This window comes from Dipodomys merriami, unplaced genomic scaffold (assembly GCF_024711535.1).
Source record: "Dipodomys merriami isolate MVZ:Mamm:240054 unplaced genomic scaffold, mDipMer1.0.p SCAF_2, whole genome shotgun sequence".
NCBI lineage: Eukaryota > Metazoa > Chordata > Mammalia > Rodentia > Heteromyidae > Dipodomys > Dipodomys merriami.
In genome coordinates this window covers 49,312,637-49,332,309 of record NW_027203381.1, presented here as the reverse complement: position 1 = coordinate 49,332,309, position 19,673 = coordinate 49,312,637, and the positions used below count along the sequence as shown (strand labels likewise).

General features: G+C 38.0%; 1 protein-coding gene across 1 annotated transcript; it reads right to left on the bottom strand.

Annotated features, from left to right (window-relative positions):
* Positions 1–17,245: 17,245 nt before the first annotated feature.
* Mc2r (melanocortin 2 receptor) lies at positions 17,246–18,139 on the bottom strand. The gene has a single exon (XM_070028671.1). It carries the CDS (start codon positions 18,137–18,139, stop codon positions 17,246–17,248), a length of 894 nt encoding a protein of 297 aa, XP_069884772.1.
* Positions 18,140–19,673: the final 1,534 nt, after the last annotated feature.

Sequence of the window (19,673 nt, the reverse complement as noted above, 5' to 3'; positions counted from 1 at the left end):
TTCTCACTACTGATTACTAAACCCTAAACCCATGCTGAGCCCCCAAATGGCTTCTGCACCAAAATGCCTGTCCTGTTTTTCCTACCTGCTGTCTTTGAGTGACTAACACAGTTCAATTTTCTCCTACCTTACAAGGATTTGAACAGTGCTTAGAAGATAGCTGAACTTAGGTGACCTTTCTCCAGCCTATTCCATAATATCTTCATGCTTCCTAGTTCCCACAGAACTCTCCTCATGAGCTTCAATGTTTTCAATAAAGGCTTGGGCTAAAAGCCCATAGCTTCTCTGATATTGGTTTTCCTCCCTACTAGTGATATGTACTGGATACTACCTGAGCTGTGGGCAAGAGATTTTGTACAGTTCTTGTCTTGTACACCAAAGGGAAAGAGAGCAAAATGCAGGATGGCTTGGCTTTAATTGGGACACTGATGTTCGCACATGTGTGTATTAACACATTTCCTACACATATGCATAAATAGTTGAAATAGTTATACAAAGAGATTCACAGTTTATACTTAAATCAAAATTAAATTCTAAAAACCTCTCTTAAAAATTAGCAGGCTATATGTGTTTGATCATATAAAATAATATTCATTAAAATAAACTCCAAGAAATGGAAACAATAGCAAAGAAAAAACTTCTGGTTCTTCTTTTCTTTTGCTCTTGTTTGTTTCCCTGTCTTTGGGAAGGCAATGGGGGTACAAAATGGAAGGACAAAGAGTGAACAATGCAGCAGGGGTGCTCACTGGACACTATGTTGAAAATGAACTATACAACTTGTGGGTGGGGATGGGAATGAAAAACTGGGACAGAGCAAGGGACAGGGTGACAATGACTAAAAAGAAATGAACTCATTACCTGACATAGAACTGTAACCCTCTGTATATCACCATCATACTAATAATAAAGAAAAAAAGAAATTGGTAGAAAGTAAGGAAACAAGTAACATGTAAACAGAATACGTAGAAAACAAATGATAAAATAGTTGAATTAAGGTCTAGTACATTAACAACTACATTAAGTATAAATATAAAAGATAGGAAATATTTAGGAACTAAAGTGTTAGCAAAATCTTTTGCCTTTAAGATGGTAAAGACATCAGCCTGGTTGGGTTGGGAGGGTGGGGGAGGAGGAAAGGAGTGATATCAATCAAAATGCGAAGTATTTATAAACTGATTTGTTGAATGGTAACTACTTTGTGCAATTACTTAAAAATAATATAAATATATAAACATATATAAACATAGGATGTGTGTATATTATATATCATATATATATATATATATATATATATATATATATATATGTAAAAGACATCCAGGGACAAAATATTTGAGAAACTATCTCATAAAAGACTGTTATAAGAATATTTAAAGTTATTCCTAAAACTCAGTAATGTAGAGACAAACAATTCAAAACAAGAAAAAAGACATGAACAGCTTACTAAAGAAAATATCTGAGCTGGGTGCCAGTGGCTCATGCTGGTAATCCTAGCTATTCAGGAGGTTGAAATCTGAGGATCACAGTTTGAAGCCATCTAGGGTAGGAAAGTCCATGAAACTTATTTTCAATTAAACATCAGAAAAGTGGAAGTGGTGCTGTGGATCAAAGTGGTAGAGTGCTAGCCTTGATTGAAAAAGCTCAGGGACAGGACCTAGGCTCTGAATTCAAGGCCCATGATTTACCATATAGATAGATAGATAGACTCTCTCTCTCTCTCTCTCTCTCTCTCTCTCTCTCTATATATATATATATATATATATATATATAGCCTATCTATAATATATAAAAAATCTATCTATATCATAGATAGATTATATATATTATTATATATTAATATATTATATTATATGTTAATATAATATGATAATATTATATATTCTTATATTATCTATAATATATAATCTATCTATATTATAGATAGACTCTAGATATAATATAGATATATTATAGATAGATTATAATATAGAAATATTATAGATATATTATAGATAGATTATAGATAGATTATAGATATTATAGATAGATTATAGATAGATATCTATATATTTAGATGTATAGATATAGATATATAGACATATCTGATTATGTAAGTGTAGGAAAGTGCTCAGTATCATAAAAGTTATCAGAGAATCACAAATCAAAATTCCAATGAAAACTGGGTACCAGTGGCTCTCATCTGAAATCCTAGCTATTCAGGAGGCCAAGATCTGAGGACTGAGATTCAAAGCCAGCCCAGGAAGTAAAGTCCATGAGACTCTTATCTCCGATTAACCACCAGAAAACCAGAAGTGGTGCTGTGGCTCAAGTGGTAGAGAGCTAGCCTTGAACTAAAGAGCTGAGGAACAGTGCCCAGGCCCAGAGTTCAAGCCCACGAGTGACCAAAAAAAAAAATTCCAATGAAGTTTCTACCACACATTTACCACAAAATTAGCTAAAATTAGGAATCTTACAGGTGCAGACTTGCTGTTGATATATTCTTTTCATTTTCTTTTATTTGACAATGTATTTATGTTTCCTTTACCTTTTTTATTTTTTGGTTGGTTGTGAGGCTTAAACTCTGCCTGGGCACTGCCCCTAAGCCTCTTTGTGCTCAAGGTTAGCTCTCTACCACTTGAGCCACAGCTCCACTTCTGATTTTTGAGTGGTTAATTGGAGATAAGAATCTCATGGGGACTTTTCTGTCTAGGCTGGTTTAGAACCACAATCCTCAGATCTCAGCCTCCTGAGTAGTTAGGATTACAGGCGTGAGCCAGCATTTCCCCTCTTTTTTCTTTCACCTTTAAAGGAGATTTTTTTTTTCTGAATATAGAATCTTACATTGGCAGATTTTTCTTTCAGTGCCTTTAGGATCATGCCAACTGTTTGCTGGTATTTCATTGCTTCTGATGGTAAGCGCTCATCATTCTTATCCTTGATGAGATGTATTCTTTTATTCAGTCTCTTTATCTTTGCTTATGTAAAGCTTGTGGTATACTTGCACTCTTCATGTTTCTTGTTCAGGTGTGTTGAGCATCTTAAACCTACAAACTGATGTTATTCTCTTAATTGGAAAAGATTTGGGGCATTATTCTTTTTGTTGTTGTTGTTGTTCTGGCTCATTCTATCTACCTTCCATATTGTATAAGAAGCTCCTCAAATTATATTTATTTTTCCCCAGCCATTTCGTTGTCTTTATGTGTCTGGCTTGGATCATTTCCATTGATATAGTTTAAAATTCACTGTTATCTCTGTTTGAATCTGTTTTGAATCTGCTGAATGTTTAATTTCAGAATTAATTTTCATTTTGGAGATGTCCGATACTCTAAAGAATTCTCATGGAATGAACCGTGCTCACCTGTACTGCAGCAGTTGAAATCTCCATTATTTCCTGATGTGTGAGCTGCTGTGTCCACCTTCTGCATGTTCAGTCCAAGAGTTGCCCAGAGATTGAGCAAGTTTCAAACACAAGATCTGGTGTGTTATCTCTCTCCTCACATTTGGCAGATGTAGTCACCCTACTTCCTCAGGCCAGAAAGATAGTGGCCTTTTTCTGAGATACTTTTCTCATTCTGCCTCATTAAGACAATTATTGTCCCTAAGATCAAAGCCACAGAAAAGCAAACTCTGACAGTCTCTTTCCCCAGGCACTTACCTCTCTCAAAAATCAGCCTGCCCTTTGTTTACTTTTTGGAGAACCCAACTATTTTAAAAACTGTGTGCAGAGGCTTCATAGTTATCTGATAGAGTGTTGGCACCCGAAGTGTAACTCAGGGCTTTGTTGCAAGTATTTTAATATGACTGGATTTGTCTTCTGTAATAAACTGCCAATAGAATCTGAGAGTCAGAACTGGAGATCTCATTCTTGAGATCCTTGTTTCATTATCTGAAATGTTGGAAATAATAACAACCTGGACATGTATTGCTATTGTTTATTTACTACTCAACAAGTATGTGTTTTCTACTCAGTGTCAACTTATTAAATCCTCACTGTTTCACTCATGCAGGAGTGATAGACGAGTATACACAAGTGTATAGCCCAGTTTTATAGATGAAAAAAATGAGGCTTCCTATGGTATAGGACAGCCCTTTTTGACTCTAGGATCTTAAGGGTGTTTGCTTGTTTGAGACAGAGTCTTTCTATGTAGTTCAAGTTGGCCTGAAACTCAAAATCTTTCTGCCTCAGCCTTCTGAGCACTAGGATTATAGGTGTCAGCTACTACATTGGGCTAGAATCTAAATTTTTAAGCCCTAAGCAAAGCCCCCAATAGATTATTTTGAGGCACAGAAACTAATGAAAACCACAGCAACACTAATGTGCAGATAGAATTGCAGTAGAAATATGTCATGAAAATATTTATGTTTGCCAATAGCTTTTGAAAGAGCACTTGGGATTCCAAAATAGAAACTTTTTCCTGTTGCAATGACTGTGTAGATGTGATAAAGCATTTGTTGGCAATTGTTACTAAGTTGAGAGGTGACTCTTTATGAATAGTTTGTGCTTAAGGGCACCTGGAGCTATGTACATATGACCATATAGGATGATGCTAAGTAAAACGCACTCCAAGATGTAAACAAGAGGTTTTTCTTTGTTGTTGTTGTTGTTTTGATGTACTATGCGGCTTCTTTTGTATGTGTGTGTGCTTTCCTATGTTTTATCCATGTTGTCACTGTATTTTATTTTGGTGCCCTGGGTATTTATATATACATTTATCTGAATTAAGGAAGGGAAGGGGAGCATCAAAATGGTGAGACAAAGGACAAAGGGTGAACCAATTCAACAGCGATACTCACAAGACAATATGTTGGACATGAACTGTACAACTTGGGGGAGGTTGGGGGAAGGAAAGTGGGAGAAAAATGAAGGAGGGGGTAACAATTTCAACAAGTAATGTATTCAATACCTTACATATCTAACTGTAATCCCTCTGTATATCACCTCGACAATAAAATTAAAAAAGAAGAAAAGTAAAAGTTCTCATTAATGAAAATACCTGAGGAGGAAGCACTTGAGATTGATTAGGAGTGTTTTTATGCTGTGGCCGAATGGCTTCACCCACTTGTGTGTGTCTCTCCAAGTCTACATGTTGAAATCTTAACGGCCCAAGAATATAGTAGGTATGGCTTTTGGGAAGTGGTTAGGCCAGCAGGGCAGAGCCTCATCAATGAGATTAGATTAATGTCCTTATAAAAGAGGCCTGGGCTGTGTTCTGGTGGTTCACACCTAGCATTCGTGGTTCTCAGGAGGAAAAGGGTTCACAGCCAGCCTGGGGAAAAAAAGTCTATGAGACTCCTTAATTAACTAGCTAAAGCCCAAAGTGAAGATGTGGCTCAAGTGGCAGAGCAAAAAAGCTTTGAGCAAAAAAGCCAAGTGGAGTGCCCTGGCCCTCCAATAGGGTGCGCGCACACACACATGGACATGTGAGATCATGAGAAGGTACATCCTGTAAACCAAGGCACAGGCTCTTATTAGTCTGGCAGAGCCTTGTTTAATCTTGGACTCTCAGCCTCTAGAACTGGAGGAATAAATGTCTGTTGTTTATAAGCCACTTGGTCTATGGTATTTTATTATAGCAGCACAAACAGACTAAGACTAATAAGGCTAGAGTCTGACATTGATTCAACAACATTCGCCATGTTCCAAGCATTGGGCTGAGCACTAAGTTTTTTCTCACAGCAGTACTATGTGGGAATTTCATTATCTCCAGGTAACTGGAGATAGAACTATATTGAGGGCTGGGATAATAGCTCAGTGGCAAAGCACTTGCCTAGCAAGTGCAACGTCCTGGGTTCGATCCCCAGTACCAAAAAAAAAGAAAAAGACAAGAACTACATTGCATTTAGATACTTGCCCTAGTCTAGAGAAGTAGTAGATAAGTTGTGACTTAAATCCAATGACTACCAGTATCATCTCTCCTAATAGTATTTTCTGGAGTTTTGTCCCTATCTGTAAAAAAGAAATTCTTGCTTCTTTGTAGTCCTATTTTATCAAAGTATTTATTTGGCCCACACTTTAACCTTATTGATAATGTAATAATTTTTCATGTGTTCCAACTCTCTTGGATCAAATATCATCAAAGAGAAAAGCTGGCATAGGGAAGCAGAAGAAAAAGTTTGAGAGAGAGGTCACAACTAAAGTCTGTATAATACCACAACTTTGTTCAACAATCCCATGTGGCTAAAACCTGTAGAAAATGGAAAGGTACAAACTAGGAACTGATAAAATGAAGTCTAATTGGTTTTATATAAGTTATGGGAATTTGTTAGCTCAAGCCATGGCACAGCTGCTACCAATATGAACTTGCCTATTGCCTAAAGAATTAAATTAGAAAGAGGTGTGGCTAAAGTGTTAGAGTGATAGCTAGCAAGTATAAGGCCTTGTGTTCATACCCAAGTGCCACCAAAGACGAACAACAGCAAAGCACAAGAACTATTGGGTATATTTGCCAATAAACAAGAAAAGGCAAGTCACTTACTGCTCCAAAGGGTGTCCTTAATCTTTTACAGAGGCTTCTATATCCTGCCTTCCTTATTTCGACAGAATTCTGAGAAATGTATTCAAAGTCTGACTTTGAGAAATTTGGGGCTGTGAAGAAAGATGTACTTTCATTGTACCCATGTGTAGAGGGATTAGAATTTTATGTTGCCTGGATGTGGTTTTTTTTCTTTTCAATACAAGTTTAACTTTCTTATGTCACCCTTGACACAGTTTCTAATTTAATACCACACACAAATGGCTAAAGCCTGGGGCCAGAGATAAGAACAACAGGCATTTTTCTAGCCAGTTGGGCTCCTTGCCTTCCCTTTTTTTTATTGTGAAAATACTGTACAGAGGGGTTACAATTACATGGGCAAGATAATGAGTACATTTCTTATCAAGCATTGTAGCCTCCTCCTTTGTTTCCCCTTCCCATCCCTTCCCATCCCCCCATCCCCCCCACCCAAACTTCCTCCCCCCCCACCACCAAAGTTGTAAAGTTTGTTTTCAACATAACGACTTGTACATCACATTGTTGCAATGGGTTCACCTGTAACCCTATTTAAACAATTTGTTTTTTCCCTTCCCCTCCACAAATTATACCGACATCAAATACAGTGAAAGCAGGGGTTATACCGTGGGGAAGGGACATACAAAGCAACAAAGAAATAATCTTATAAATGTGTTAGAAACAATCGCATGAAAGAAAAAACATTTGAATACATATCTTAGGGTTCATTTCCCTAATATCAACTTATCTGACCTTTTCTTCTTGACTTAGAGATATACTAGTTATTGCAAATAAGGGAAACCATGGACCTATGTTTTTTTGGGCCTGGCTTACTTCATTTCATATATTTTTTTTCCAAGTCTTTCCATTTCCTAACAAATGGGGCAATGTTATTCTTTCTGATGGAGGCATAGAATTCCATTGTGTATATATACCACATTTTCTTGATCCATTCATCTACTGAGGGGCATCTGGGTTGGTTCCATAGCTTAGCTATGGTAAATAATGCTGCAATAAATGTAGTCGTGCTGGTAGCTTTAGTGTGGTCTTGTTTGTGATCATTTGGGTAAATGCCCAAAAGTGGGATTGCTGGATCATAGGGGAGCTCTATCCTGCCTTCCCTTAAAGGGATCATTCTGGCTTTTGACTGCCAACATAAAGCGACCTTTATATATTCTGGTAGCTGTCATACTGCTGGGTCTCCTGCTTGAGCTTCTAGACCTTACAGGGTGGCCCCCTGTTGTGCTGCACACTCCAGGGCCTCTTCTAAGTACTACCAGCTCTTAAACTTTCAAAATGGTATTGTGTCATTAAAACCATGCTGTCAACCTGACTTGAGGTTTAGAACCCTTGAGAGGATCCATACAGGGCTGTGCCCTATTGAGACTCTTGTCTTAGCCTCTAGTAGCTGCTGAGGACAGCAGCTACCAGCTAAATTGATAGAGAAATTTCAAGAGTTTTATTCAAAACAGAGGATCTATAGGTAGGTAGAGGTTTTAAAACACATGTTAACAAATAAAAACATTTTAATTATGCTTCTATTAATATAAGGAATACTTATATCAATATAGGAGCAAATACAGATTGATTTGTAAATGGCTGCTTTCTCTCAGCAGTGTCTTGAGTGTAACAGATTAACATGTGATGGACAAGAGCTATTGGTCACTTCTGTAATGATCAATTGTCAACACAGCAACAAGCTGGTACAATCCCTGCCAAAGTCTCTGGTGAATATGGATTGGCTCTGAGTAGATCATGAATTATAGGTAAAAGAGTAGCCATCTAGCAGTGTATCATTTCTTCTTTTTCTTCTTATCCTGTATTTAAAAACGTCTGCCTTTGTGCCACTAAAGATAATGATAGGTAACAAAATTACAATTAAAAACACATGTCCATGAAAACAATTCATCTTGAATTTTAGTTTTCTTCTAGTGTCCTTTTCTGATTAAAAGTAGTTTTGGGAATATGCACATCTTTAACATATATTTTATATCTGTATAAATTATTTTGAATAAATATATATATTTTAGCTTTGTAAATATGTTCAAGGTTGTATTCTAGATCTCAAATTTATTTGTAGTTTGCAAAGATATTCTAATAAAAAAAACTATAGCTGCTAGCAGCTAGGAGGGAAGTGGTAGTTCATGCCTGTAAACTTAGTTATTGAAGAGGCTGAGATCTGAGGACTGAGGATTAAGGTTTGAAGCCAGTCTGGGCAGTTTTCTGTTCATGAGACTCTTATCTACACTTACCCACAAAAAGCCTGTAAGTAGAGCTGTGACTCAACTGATTGATAGTGTTAACCTTGAGCAAAAAGGCTCAGGGACAACACTTAGGTCCTGAGTTCAAGCCCAGAACCAGATTGAGGACATTCCTGTCTTGTTCCTCATTTTAGAAGAAATGGTTTTAACTTTTCATCATTTATTATGATGTTAGCTATAAGTCTGTCATAGCTTTTATTATGTTGAGGTATGTTCCTTCTAATCCTAGGTTCTCCAGAGCTTTTATCATGAAAGGATGTTGGATTTTATCAAAGACTTTTTCTATACCTATTGTATTACTGAATTCAGGTGTGAATCCATCTGGAGCTAGACTGTTCCTTATTGGAAGACTATTATTAATTCTTTCAGAAGGAGTTGTTATGGATTTGTTTAAGGAGTTTATATATTCTTGATACAGCTCTGGCAGGTCTTGTGCCTTTAGAAATTTACCCATTTCTTCTAGATTTTTCCAGCTATATTTTTAAAGTAATCTCTCATAATCATTTAGATTTCTTGGATATTTGTTGTGATGTTGCTTTTTTATCTGTAATTTTATTCATTTGGGTCACTTTTTGTTGTTGTCAAATTAGTTAGGGGTTTGTCAATCTTATTTATTTTCTAAAATGAACAACTTTTTCTTTCATTAATTCTATGTATAGGTTTTAATTATCTTATGATTAATTTCTGCCCTGATAATTATTCTCCTTTGCTTAATATTTTTCCAGTACCTACCAGCTTATTTTCTCTTTAAGTTATTGATATATCACAATATTATAATGATTTATTGGTATATTACACTAATAGTTTTTTTATTTGTTTGTTTGTTTTGGTTGTGGGGCCTGAACTCTGGGCCTGGGTGCTGTCCCTCAGTTCTTCAGCTCAAAGCTAGTGTTCTACCATTTGAGCTACAGCACCACTTCTGGCTTTTTCTGCTTATGTAGTGCTGAAGAATTGAACCCAGAGCCTCATGCATGCAAGGCAAGGACTCTACCACTGAGCCAACTTTCCAGCCGTACATTAATCATTTTTAAAATTTTTTTCTTTAGGTAGTTGAACAAAGGAATTACCATTCAACAGAGCAGTTTATGAACGCAGTGCTTCTTGATCAATGTCACCCCTTTTAGTATTCTTGCCTATCCCTCCTGTTTTACCCCTTCCTTCACTTTTCTTAATTTTTACATTATATATTGTATGTTTGCCATTTAACAAAGCAATTTGTGTCTACAATGCATCTTGATCGATGTCATCACTTCAACGTTTCCCTTCTATATACACTTCTAAGCACTTCTTCCCTGATTTTTCTCAGTTCTGTGGATTATACAATTCATTTTTGTCTGCATTCTACTAATTCTTCCATTCATTCTCCTACCCCTCTCCTCTTGACCACCTCCCATCCCCCAATTATCCATTTCCTAGTACTCATTTTATTGGGCTTTGACTTAGTCTTTCTAAATAATTATACTGTTTGCATTCTCCATAGTTTCTACTATACTTTAGTTAATTCATTTATAACAGCTTGGGTGCTACCCAGTGTGCTTCTAGATTTATAGGCAGATTCTAGTTTCCACTAGTGAGGGAAACCATGCAATCTGTGCTTCTCTGGGACTGGCTTACCTCACTTAACATAATCCATGCCAAGTCTTTTCATTACCTTATACAAGGTTCAATGTCTTTCTTTCTAATGGAGGAGTAGAATTCCATAGTGTCTATGTACTACATTTTCTTGGTCCATTCATCCATTTACACTAATAGTTTCTTACACTAAACTATTTTGCAAACTGCAAGTAAAACGATATCAGCTTATCTTATTTTGCTCTTTAAGTAATTTATATATTATTATATTAAACACTGGTACATTACTAGCTCATGTGTGTGTGTGTGTGTGTGTGTGTGTGTGTGTGTGTGTGTGTGTGTGTCCTCAATATCCCCTCCCTTTCAATATGATATAATTCCTGGCCAGAGCAGTAAGGTAAGAGAAAGACATAAAAGAGCACAAAAAAATAAGTCAAACTATTTGCAGATGAGATATCTATTCCTATGTTCTAGACTTGATTAATAAATTTAGCAAAGTAGCAAAATACAAAATTAACCAACAAAATCCAGTAGTTTTTCTGTATGTATACCAACAGTGAACAGAGAGAGGAAAATCAGGAAAACAATTCCATTTGCAGTAGCCTTTTTTTTCTTTCTCTCTCTATATCTATATATATCCATATATATGAATAAACTTAGCCAAGGAAGTGAAAGATTTCTATAGCAAAATGATAAAACTCTGAAAAAAGAAATCAAAGAAGACATCAGGAAGTAGAAAGTTCTCCCATATTGATTGATAGGTAGAATTAATATTGTGAAAGTGGCCATACTGCCAAAAGTGATCTACAAATTCAATTCAATATCCACTAAAATTTCAATGTCATTCTTCACCAAGATAGAGAATAAAATCCAATAATTGATATGGAACCAAAAGCCAAAGCAAATAGGGGCAAAAAAATTCTGGAGTTATCACAATTCCAGACTACAAACTTTACTACAGAGCTATAATAACAAAAGCAGTTTTCCATTGGCATAAGAATAGGTCTGATGACCCAGGGAATAGACTGGAAGACCCAGAAATAAACCCATATGTTACATCCATTTGATGTTTTCCAGGGAAGCCAAAAATATATGTTGCAAAAAAGACACAACAAATTGTGTTGGGAAAACTGGGATAACCATATGTAGAAGACTGAAAGTGAATCTCTGTCAAACCAAAATGGATCAAAGACCTCGACATCAGACCAGAAACTTTGAAACTATTACAGAAAAGAGAAAGAAAAACATTAGAACTTATTGGCATAAACAGGAACTTTCTCAGTAGAATTCCAGGGACTCAGCAAATTGGAGAGAGACTTGACAAAGGAGATAGCATCAAACTAAAAAGTTTCTTACAGCAAATGTGGACATAGTTGCTAAGTGAAGAAGACAGCCTATAGATTGGGAGAAGATATTCACCGGCTGTACATCTCTTACAGGTCTAATATCTAGAATATACAAGGAACTCAAGAAACTAAACTCTCCCCAATCAATAACCCAATTAATTCTCAACATTCCTGGTCATAAAGGAAATGCAAATCAAAACATTGAGATGCAAGTATCATGAATTAGAACAATAATGTAAGTTTATGAGGATATGGGGGAAAGGGGAATTCTATTACACTGTTGGTGAGACTCTAAACTAGTGCAACCACTCTGGAAGATTTTTAGATTCCTCAGAGAACTAAACATAGAACTGTCCTATGAGGGGCTGAGAAGGTGGCTCAGTGGTAGAGCGCTTGCCTTGTATGCCTGAGGCCCTGGGTTCGATTCCTCAGCACCACAAAAGCAGAAAAAAAAAGCCGGAAGTAGTGCTATGGCTCAAGTGGTAGTGTGCTAGCCTTGAGCTGAAGAGCTGAGGGACAGCACCCAGGCCCAGAGTTCAGGCCCCATGACTGGACCCCAAAAAAAAAAAAAAAAAGAACTGTCCTATGATGCAGTGATACCATTCTTGGATAGTTGCAAATCCACATTCATAGCTGCACTATTCACAATATCTAAATTATGGAAAGAGCCCAGATGCTCTACAATGGATGTGTGGATCAAGAAAATGTGATACATATATGCAGTAGAATGTTACCAACCTATCAGAAAGAATAATACTATGCCATCTGCAGGGAAAAGGATGGTTATACAACTAAAGTAAGTCAGGCTCAGAGAGACAAATAGTGTGTATTTCCTCTCATGTTGAAGTTAGATGTAAAATACAAATATTCATGAATAACATACAGGATTTTATGCATATACACACAAACAGAATAAATGCTGGTGTACTTAGGGGAATAGTCCAGTGGTATAACTCCTCTGAACAACTAACAAACTTTAACAAAATTAATACCAGGATGTGGAAACATGTTTGGGTTGGGAGGGGAGGGAAAAGGGAGGACAGAAGGGTGAGCCAAATGTAGTCATTCTATTCAATGTATATTTTATAACAATTGAACAATGTCACTTGAGGGTAGTGATGGTATAGAGGAAAATGGGGGAAAACAACAGAAGGAGAAACTTTGATGAAGTTGCACTATACTAATAACTTGACTTATGGAATTGAGACCTCTTAATACAACTATACCATCATCTCAAAAAATAAAAATCCCAGTTAATTAATGGGCCTTTGGCTAAATAGACACTTCTCAGAGAAAGTATAAATGGCCAAGAAACACATGAAGAAATGTTTGACATTCCTAACTATAAAGGAAACTCAAATAAAAATAACGTTGAGATTTCATCCCACTCCATTCAGAATATCCCTCATCAAGAATATGAACAACAAATGCTAGAATGATGCAGGGAAGAGTTAGAACAGTACACTTAGTACACTGTTGGTAGTAATGAAAATTAGTGAAACCAGTATGGAAGGCAGTATGGACGTTTCTCCAAAAAATTTAAAGCAGTACTACTCTGTATTTGCAAGCCAGAAAACTATAAAGGGGCCTGCACATCATGTCCATTACAATACTATTCACAGTTGCCAAGACTGGCATTTGGAAAAATCCTAGATGCTTTAAAACAGAAAAATAGGTCTAGAAAACATCAGATATCTAATTATTAATACTATTATATAAATATTATCAACATATTACAACATAAAATTATTAACATTATTATAAAATGCATTTATGTGAAATTATACATGTCACAGATTATAATACAATCCATGATGCATATATATGATATTACATATATTTTACATGTATATGTCATAGATGATATTAAGCCATTTGCAGGGAAAGGGTACACCTGGAAAAGATCATATTGAGTGAAGTAAGCCAGGCTCAGAAAGACAAAGTGCATATGTTTTCTCTCATATGCGGATCTTAGACCTAAAACACAAACATACATAGACATACTCATGACATTTTGGTCCAGGTTAGCCCAGAACTTCAAATCTTATGCTCTTAGATTCCTGGGTAGCTGGGATAATAGGCCAATGTTACTGTTCCCAGCTATTGATTGAAATGGAGATCTTGTGAACTTTTTGCTGAGGCTGGCCTAGGACCACTGATCTTGGCACCTGAGTAACTAGGATTACAGGTGTCAGCTACTAGCTTTCTTTTTCTTTTTCTTTCTTCTTTTTCTTTTTCTCAATATGTGTATGAAGACGTTACATTTTAACAAGTTCACACACACACACACACACACACACACACACAGAGGGAGCTTGCCTTTTGATCTTATCATAAGAAATGTGCAGGGCTGGGAAGGTGGCTCAGTGGTAGAGTGCTTGCCTTGCATGCCTGAGGCCCTGGGTTCGATTCCTCAGCACCACATAAACAGAAAAAGCTGGAAGTGGCGCTGTGGCTCAAGTGGTAGAGCGCTCGCCTTGAGCTGAAGAGCTGAGGGACAGCGCCTAGGCCCAGAGTTCAGGTCCACGACCGGCAAAAAAGAAAAAAAAAGAAATGTGCAGTTTTTCATACACTCTGAAATCATTTGCTTTGGATTCCTGTAGGCTGTTGGTTCAAATCATTTGCTCAAACAGTTACAAACAGAAGAATGGATAAATAAATTATGGCACATTTCTCTAAAAAGACAGATTGCAGACCTCCTACCTTGTACTGCTTCCTTCTGAAAAGTTGGGGCAGTGAAAAGGTCCTGTCTCTAAGCAAGAGCAGATACATCACTTACCCACAAGCCCCCTTTGCCTTCCTTAGAAGATCAGACCAGGCAGGAGAGGGGTGAGTCAACCAGACTCAGTAGGTATTTATGGCATCAAAAACACAGCTCAAAAATAAAATAACTTGATAAAAGCACTGAAGTCCTTGCATCCTAAGCCGTATTGATCTTTCTTACACAAATATATGCAGTTTGATATCATTTTCACTTGGATTATCTATGAGCTGGGAAATGGCAGACTAAAATATCTTCACTAAAATCACTCCTCTGATGTGAATGTGATCTAGAGGTGAAGATGTTTCCTGTTTAGCACTCAGGCTTTCCTGATGTTTTCTATTAGTTTATTTCTTTTGGTTTTGGCGGTTCTTGGATTTGAATTGGGGGCTTTGTGTTTCCTCAGCTGGTACTTTACTATTGGAGCCACACCTCCAGCCTGGCTTTTTGCTGGTTATTTTGGAGATGGAGTTTATAAACTTTTCTATGCAAGCTGGTTTTGAGTGATGATCTTCCATATCCCCGCCTCTTGGTTTTCCTAAAGGACAAAGTATTGCCTCTTGGGAGGACACTGTCCCTTGCAGTAGGTCCAAGTGACAGCATCACTCGACACCCGATGTTCTCATTGCCTTCCTCCATTCTTTCCATTGTCCCCCAAATCAACCCCCAGGTCCCACCAGAATCTCCTGCTTCTTATGTCTTATATCTATATGATTTTATTTTTGAATCATTATACATTTGTCACATGAAGGGGTTTCATGGTGCTATTTCGATCCTCTTCACCTCTCAGTCCACCTTTCTCTGCTCCATGGATCCCCCTTTATCTCATGTTCTCTTACCATTATTGCCACTATCATCACATTAGGTGTATACTCCACAAATTATCTTTTGTCTCTGTGCGTGTATTGATACTAGGTCTTGAACTCAGGACTTGGACACTATTCCTGAATTTTCTGGCTGAAGGTTAGCATTCTACAATTCTGGCTTTTTGGTAGTTAACTGGAGATAAGAGTCTCATGGACTTTCCTACCTTGACTGGCTTCAATCTGAGATCCTTATGTAGTTGGGATTACAGGTGTGAGCTACCAGTGTCCAACCACAAATTATCTTTACCTGCTAAAAACAATAAACTTTCTTTTATTCCTACTCAGGATGTCACTTTCAATATCTTTGGTGGGGTGAGGGGCACTATTGGCAGCAACTGCTCTGTTTTGCAGACTTGTCTGTGAAGGATATAGAGATTCTACCTGGGTCTCTACTGGGTCTTTAGCCTGTTGCTTGGACTGTTGTTTGGTCTTGACTTTCTCATAATCTAAAAACATGATCATCTCTGTCTCTGTCTCTGTCTCTGTCTGTCTCTGTCTCTGTCTCTCTTTCTCTGTGTCACTCTATATGCCTCTCTTTCTTATTGAATAAAATACATATTGCATATTGGAAGCCTATCCTTTCACATTTGGACAAACACAAAGGTTGGTCATACTTTCCTGCTTCAAACAGTCATAGTTTGTCCTAGCTTTTATGTATACTTGCTTAGAAACCAAATAGAATAAAATTTTATTTCCTCTTGTGAAATGTGTACTTCTAAAGCATGAGGGGATAGAGCCAGAAAAAAAAGGAAAAAAACATATATGCAGTACTGGTCCTGGGACTTGAATTCAGGGCCTTGAAACTGTCCCTCAGCTCTATCACTTTGAGCCACAACACCATTTTTGGCTTTTTGGTAGTTAACTTGAGCATCTATAGGTTTTCCTAGTCGGGCTGGCTTTGAACCACAATCCTCAGATCTCAGCCTTCCGAGTTGCTAGGATTACAGATACAAGCAACAGGCATCTAGCTAATTTTAATTTTTTTGTGCCAATCCTGGGGCTTGAGCTCAGGCCTGGGACCTGTCCCTGAGATTTTTTTTTGCTCAAGGTTAGTACTCTACCAATTCAGCTACCGCTTCACTTCCAACAAGAATGTATTTTAAGGTCAATCCAATACTGAATTATTTTTATATATGAGATTTATGTATCATTGAAAACTCAAAGCCCATTATTTGACATTTATAATTTATACTCTACTTCCAAGATTTGAAATGGTTTACCATCCATTCATCAGGTGGCAGGGGAGTGGAAGGGGAACAAGAACTCTGTGTGACTGTGGGAGACAGGCAAATTAGCTGTGGTAGAGCAGTTACTTGTCGCTGTGGCTTAGGCCCACATGTGAAAGGCTCTGTCTCTAGCACAGTATTATTAAGAAATGGAAGAATCTTGAGGAGGTGGAGCCTGGTGGGAGATATTAGGATTGTAGATCCCAGTGTCTGTCTGTCTGTCTGTCCTTACTCTCTTTTTCTTTCTGCTTCTGGGCTGCCTTGAGGTAAGCAGTTTTCCTTACCATGTGCTCCTGCCACAGTGTGCTACCTTACCACAGGTTCAAAGCCAAAGGGCCAATTGACCTTCAGACACCTCAGAAACTGCGAAACAAAATAAAACTTTCTTCTTTAATTTGGTTAATTTGGCAGTAATGGAAAGCTCACTAACACACATGCCTGGTGTTTTGCCTTCCAGAGTTCAGTTGCAGGGGCCTCCAACTTGGAAAAGCCTCTCAGGACAGACTTGCCAATATCCACAGATAAACAAGTGTTTTACCTTAGCCCCAAATTCTCCTGTGTACTTTATATCACATGCTTCTTTTTAGTACTTCACTTTATCTCCCTAGTTACTTAGCAATGGTAAGTCCTTATTAGTGGGATCACCCTCTCCACCCTTTGAGGAAGGAAAGGAAAGCAACAGCAATAACGTTTGTTAGGATGTTATGCTATTCCAATTGTTGCCAATCCCCATGGGCTCAATAATTCTACCTGTACTTACTGCAGAAGATCATCTTTGTGAATGCATTTCTGAGCTCTGGGCTCCGAAAGGCATATATAAAGGGGTCAATGACTGCATTACACATGATCAGCATGCCGTTCACCTGGAAGAGAGACATGTAGCAGGCACAGTAAGGGTTACTTGGGCAGAAGGTCATCAAGAGGACATGGAGGACAAAAGGAGCCCAGCAGAAGATGAAGACCCCAAGAAGAATGGTGAGTGTGATGGCCCCTTTCATGTTGGCCCTGGAAAGGGTGGAGATCTTTCTTGCATGGGAACGGGCCAATAAGAACATATGAATGTAGAGGCACAGGATAAAGACCAGCATCAGAGGGAACAGTGATGTGAAGGTGAGCACTGTGGGGATGTGATGGGAGAAGATCACCATGGTGATGCCACTCCCTATACAGAATGTCCAGATGACCGACAGGGTAATGACAGTGCGGCGCATGGTCACGATGCTGTGGTACTGCAGGGCATGGAAGATGGTGATGTAGCGGTCAGCAGCAATCACAGACAGGCTGAAGATGGAGCCAAGAAGAGAGAGAATGAACATGGAGTCTATGATGTCATCAGCTATGGTTTCAAAACTGCCACGAGGCTTGAGATAGCCCATGTTTCTAAATATGATCAGGATATTTTCCAAGATCTTGTACAGGCTACCCAACATGTCAGAAATAGCCAGGCTACAGATGAAAAAGTACACGGGAGCCTGGAGATTCTTGTTCCTCATCACGGCCAGCAGGATGATGAGATTCTCCACAACTCCAATGATGGAGATGGTGAAAAATAGCTCTTCTGGCAAAAGCACACGAGGGCAGTCGGAGTTGTTCCTTGCTGTATCATTGATGTTTTCATATGGATTGATAACGTGCCTCATTTTTCTTGCTTGGCGTAGAGACAGGGATGGGACCTGGAGTTGACCTCACAGAAAGCTCCAGTGGTTCTTCAAGGATGTTTACTTCTTTGTAGTACTTGCTGGAGATCTGAGGTTAAAATCACTCATCTGCCTAAAAGAGAATATAAAAATATACTCATTGAAAAATAGGCTACAAGCTAGGCACTGATGGCTCACACTTGTGATCCTTGCTACTTAGGAGGCAGAAATCTGAGGATTGTGGTTTGAAGCCAGCCTGGGCAGAAAGGTTTCTGAGACTCTTTTCTTCAATTAACACCTACCCTCACCAAATAGCATGAAGTGGCAGGGTGTTTCAAATGACAAAGTGCCATTCTTGAGTGAAAAAACTAAGGGACAGTGCCTAGGCCCTGGGTTCAAACCCCAGTACTGGTATGTGCCTGTACCATGAAAACATACCATAAAAACTCACATTATTGAACTTATTAACACATCCACATATTAAAAATCTAAAATTATATATGCACCGCCAAGTAGGTATTGATTTTCTTCTAATTAGATGGTAGGATGCAAAGGAAGATAAAAATGCCAGCTGTGGAAATGGTAACTCTACCTAGGCTACCAAGAACTGCTGTCTGGTTTTACTGTATTCCAGAGAAGTGACACATTTTTCTGGGAAAGGTGCTGGATATATTCCAAGAACAGAGTTGGTGTTCGCTGTAGGTATTAAAGTTAAATCTGATCCCAGACAACTGATCCTACCATAGTGCTCAGCCTCTGGGGGAGTTTATGTTTTTAGTGATGACATATCTTGTGGCTCACCACTTGTCTACCCATTTTTCTTTCTCTTAGAAACATTTGAATACTCTTGGAAATGTTCCAAAATTCTTGGATGAGAAAAGAGATATGGATATGTGGGAGTCAGAGAGACAGAATGAGGAGAGAGGGAGAGGATGAGGAGAGAGAGAGGGACACACACACAGAGACACAGAAAGAGACACACACAGAGAGAGAAAGAATATTTAAGATTAAACTATGGCCCAGCATTGGTGGCTATAAGCTAGGTACTTAAGAAGCTGAGATCTGAGGACTGCAGTTCAAAGCAGATCAATCTGAGAGCCTCAGCTCCAATTAACCAGCAGAAAACCAGAAGTGGAGCTGTGGCTCAAGTTGTAAAGCACCAGCCTTGAGTGAAAAAGCTCAGGGACAATGCCCTGGTCCTGTGTTCAAGCCCCCATACGGGCACGAGAACAAAACAAAAGATTAAACAATGATTTGATTTTACTTAGGGACAGGTAATCTTCTGCATATTACTATAGCATATTTATTCTAGAAATTCAAAAGTATTTTGTAAAAGTTAATTTTTGTTGTGATCTAAGATAAGTAATCACTGAAATAAAGTATATCACCAAAAAAATAGATGCTCCAACACTTTGTTAACTTCATAAATATGTAAATGGAGACAGTTCTTAATTTCTAAAGCTTTTACCCCATGCTTTGGATTGCCTATGATACTGCATACTCTTCCTGTCCACAGCCTGGCACACAGTCGGGCTTA